At 29.7% G+C, this 3998-nt stretch overlaps 1 protein-coding gene across 1 annotated transcript; it reads left to right on the forward strand.

Moving 5' to 3' along the window:
- Positions 1-774: 774 nt before the first annotated feature.
- On the forward strand, positions 775-3496 carry LOC129299239 (leucoanthocyanidin reductase-like). Its single transcript, XM_054937705.1, has 3 exons — positions 775-1077; positions 1165-1305; positions 3230-3496. The coding sequence occupies exons 1-3, from the start codon at positions 844-846 to the stop codon at positions 3479-3481; spliced, it is 627 nt and encodes a 208-aa protein (XP_054793680.1). The 5' UTR covers positions 775-843; the 3' UTR covers positions 3482-3496.
- Positions 3497-3998: the final 502 nt, after the last annotated feature.

A 3998-nucleotide genomic window follows, 5' to 3' on the forward strand; every position in this document is an offset into this window, starting at 1 on the left:
TTTGTAGCTTAGTGATACGGTCGTAACTTTGGTCTCGCTTGTAATCTCAATGCTAGTGGAAAATGCTTTAATAATAATAATAATAATAATAATAATAATAATAATAATAATTTACCTAATAAAAAACATATAAATCCCGAGGGTACCGTCAAAGCGTTTTTCCCAAGACGGATTAGTGGGTGAGATGACTTGTCACCAACAAGATTGTTCAATAATTTCTTTTCAAATATTTATTTTTTAAATTATTATTTATTTATAAGTTTCATGTTCGTTAATTTAAAAAGTTGAAAATCCACATGAAGCTCCCATGGCCATAACAGTAGTCTAGTGTAGAAAAAGAAGATATTTTATAACTTTCGTATGGGTTCCCTTGTTTAAGTTTTTTTTTGATGAAAAATTAATTATCCATTTTTAAAAAAATCTATTTTGTAAAATTTTATAATATTTATTTAAATTTTTAAAAATACTCAAAATTCAAAAAAAATAAATTCCTGATTATTTTAAAAGGCTACTTTGAATAGCTTGTTTAAAAAAATCTGATGAGGTGAACCAGGGAGAACGCTATAAAAAATTTATGGCATGTTAAAAAAAAAAACAGTTATATTTAATACGAGCTGTGTCGTGTGCAAGAATGTCGTTCATTGTTGAACACTTGTCATAATAATAAATCAAAATAAAAATAGTTGGAATTTTCCACGTGCATAGGTGTTGAAGAGTAGTTGAAAAATTGTAGTTCGGGCCTTATCCTATATAAACGACAATCCCATTGCACCCGCAAGTATCAGGCTCTTGCTAAAAAGAAAAAAAATTATACATCAGGGGAAGCAAAGTACGAGGTTGGAAATGACGGTGCCACCAGCAACTCCCCCTGCCGCCGCCACAGCTGCAGCCGCCTCCGCCGCCCCAATCAGACGGGTACTCATCGTCGGAGCGACGGGTTTCATCGGTCGGTTCGTGGCGGAGGCCAGCCTCGCCGCCGGCCACTCCACCTTCGTGCTCGTACGCGGTGGACCGCTCGCCCCTCCCAAGGCCGCCCTTGTCAAAGCTTTTCAAAAGAAGGGGGCCACTATTCTTCATGTGAGCAAATATATTATTCTAAACCTTTTTTAATTATTATGTTTTTTAAAAGAAACAGCTGTTAAAAATTGTTTGGTGTTGATACAGGGATCGATTAAAGAGAAGGAAGTGATGGAGAAGATATTGAAAGAGAACGACATAGAGATTGTAATATCGGCAGTGGGAGGCGAAGCCGTTCTTGATCAGCTCCCTCTTGTGGAGGCCATGAAATCTGTCAAAACTATTAAGGTATCATCTCTCTCTCTCTCTCTCTCTCTCTCTCTCTCTCTCTCTGTCTCTATCTCTGTCTCTCTATTTTCCTTTTTTAGTGAAAAATTATGAACACCACCACGAGTCCATCTTCTTCCTCAAGTACATCGAATCTTGGACCAACCAACCAACCCAAAAAAGTATATCTAATCAGTTCTGTCATCTTGGTAGTCATATTTTAACAATTTATGAAAACTTGTTGGCAAAATATAATAATAATAATAATAATTTATGAAATCTCAGTTATTTGATAAATTTTTTTTTGGGTCTCTAAAGATTTAATTAATTAATTTACTCCAACGAGTCAGGGAAGAATTTATAAAATAATAACTCTTGGATGGGTAGAAGGGTAGATAGGGAGGACACGCACCATGCAGAAAGTCAAAGACCCTGTAGTTCATTTTGTCCGTGTTTCTTTTCTTTTCTTTCTTTTCTTTTTTGTTAATATGAAAAATTAAATTAAACAGAATGAAAGTTACGAACGAGGAAAACATCAAGATTATACTCACTTTGTATCAAATTATAAAATATTTTTAGGTAAAATTTTATATATTAATAAAACTTATTAAATACACTTTATTATCTTATTTTTTAAGACAAAAGTATAAACTTTTAAAAAATCTCTTCATTTAATACTTCATTGATAAAGAATATTGAAGAGAGAGAATACATGAAAGAATAATATTAAAAAAATATCATTAATAAAACTTTATTTTATCAAAATATTTTATATTTTAAAATATTAATTTTTTTTAAAAAAATATCTTATAATTTAAGATGAAGGGAGCAATTTATTTCTACAAAAAGGTTCGAGAATGACTGATTATAAATAAATACACTAACGAACGAAAAGATTCATGATGATAGAGAGCATAGAACATTAATGATCAGCCTTATATATATAATACGTGGGATGCTTTATAAAATATACTATATATTTATAATTAATTATATATATGCATATTAATATAGTGATGTTGATACGATTCATGAATGATACTTGCAAGGTAGGGTAGCAAAAGGCCCCGCATTAAATCAAAGCAAATTGAGCTTGTCTCTCCTTTGAAGAGTAGGTATAAAATATCAAATATATATATTTAAAAAATAATTATTCTCTCTTATATTTATGATAAAAAATTTACAATACTAATAAGATCAATAAATATTTTTAGACTTCTCGTATAATTTATACTCCTTCTGTATAAAAATATAAAATATTTTTTAAAGAGTTGGATATTAAAAAAGTAAAATATTTTTAATCTTTCAAGGTGTAATCGTTACCTTTTTTTCAAAAGCGTCTCTATTAATAATGAATTTATATTTACTATATGGTGTTTAATAGGGATAAATATAAAAAGATAGGATTAATTAAAAAATAAGTAACTATTTTATTAAGGATGAGATTTGATTAAACATGTTTTACATTTTTAAATGAAGGGAGTACATTCTTTTAAAAAAGGATATTTAAATTTAAATTTAAATTTGAAATAAATGTTGTCCTTATTAATAAATTTTTCTGGTTCGTTGTACATGAAAATCAGTACTACCTTGTGTTTGGACGTCCATATACGACATCTTTTGCGTTCGGCCAGAAAAAGTCTCTTTTTTCTTTTTGCAACTAAACAGAAAATTCTTTCTTCGGCAAAATAAACTACTGGCCGCAAACTATTCAGCCTTAATTCATAATATTTAAAATTAAATAATAAACTTCCCCCCTTGAATACGACTCTGCTGTGGGGACCGAATCTTTGAAAGAATTATTTTATTAAGTTAGTAGAAAAATAGGTGTATTTTAATTAAATAATAAAGAATGGAGATAATTAATGATGACTGGCTATTTTATAAACAGAATAAAAAAAAGGATTTTAATGGTCTTTTATGAAATTGAAATTGGGGGTTGCAGAGATATTTGCCGTCGGAGTTCGGGCATGACGTGGACCGGGCGGATCCAGTGGAACCGGGGCTCCGGATGTATGAAGAGAAGCGGAGGGTGAGGCGAATGATAGAGGAGGCAGGGATCCCTTGCACCTACATTTGCTGCAATTCTATTGCCTCTTGGCCTTATTATGACAATTGTCATCCTGCCACTCACCCTCCACCGTTGGATGTTTTGCCCATCTACGGTGATGGCACTGTCAAAGGTATCTCATTCTGACTTGACTTACGTTTAGACTTTTAGACTGAGAGCAAAAAAAACATAAGAAGGGAAAATAAAAAAAAAGATATATAAAAACAAATAGGTTTCTCTATTTAAAGTTTTTTTAAAAAAGTGAAGATATTTTAATGAGAAAAATATTTTTTTAAATATATAAATTGAGCCAGATTCAAGTACTATTATTATCAAATTAGTTATTTTTTACTTCTTTCATTAAAAATATAAGGTATTTTTTGAGAAGTTGAATGTTAAAAAATGTAAGATAGTTTTAATCTTTTAAGGTGTAATTATTATTTTTTTTAAAAGTATTCCTATTGATAAACGACTTTATATTTATTGTAAGGTGTTCAATAGGGTAAACATAAAAAGATAGAATTAATTAAAAATGGGTAATTATTGTATTGATAAGTAAGATTTGATTAAAAATAATTTATATTTTTAAATGGAAGAAGTATGTATTTTCTTTTATTTATCCAAATATTAAGAAAGAATTTTTTTTTTTTTTCTTTCCTTTTAT

The sequence above is a fragment of the Prosopis cineraria genome, unplaced genomic scaffold, assembly GCF_029017545.1.
Source record: "Prosopis cineraria cultivar Desert tree isolate PC_DT_omini unplaced genomic scaffold, ASM2901754v1 PC1092, whole genome shotgun sequence".
NCBI classification, from domain to species: domain Eukaryota; kingdom Viridiplantae; phylum Streptophyta; class Magnoliopsida; order Fabales; family Fabaceae; genus Prosopis; species Prosopis cineraria.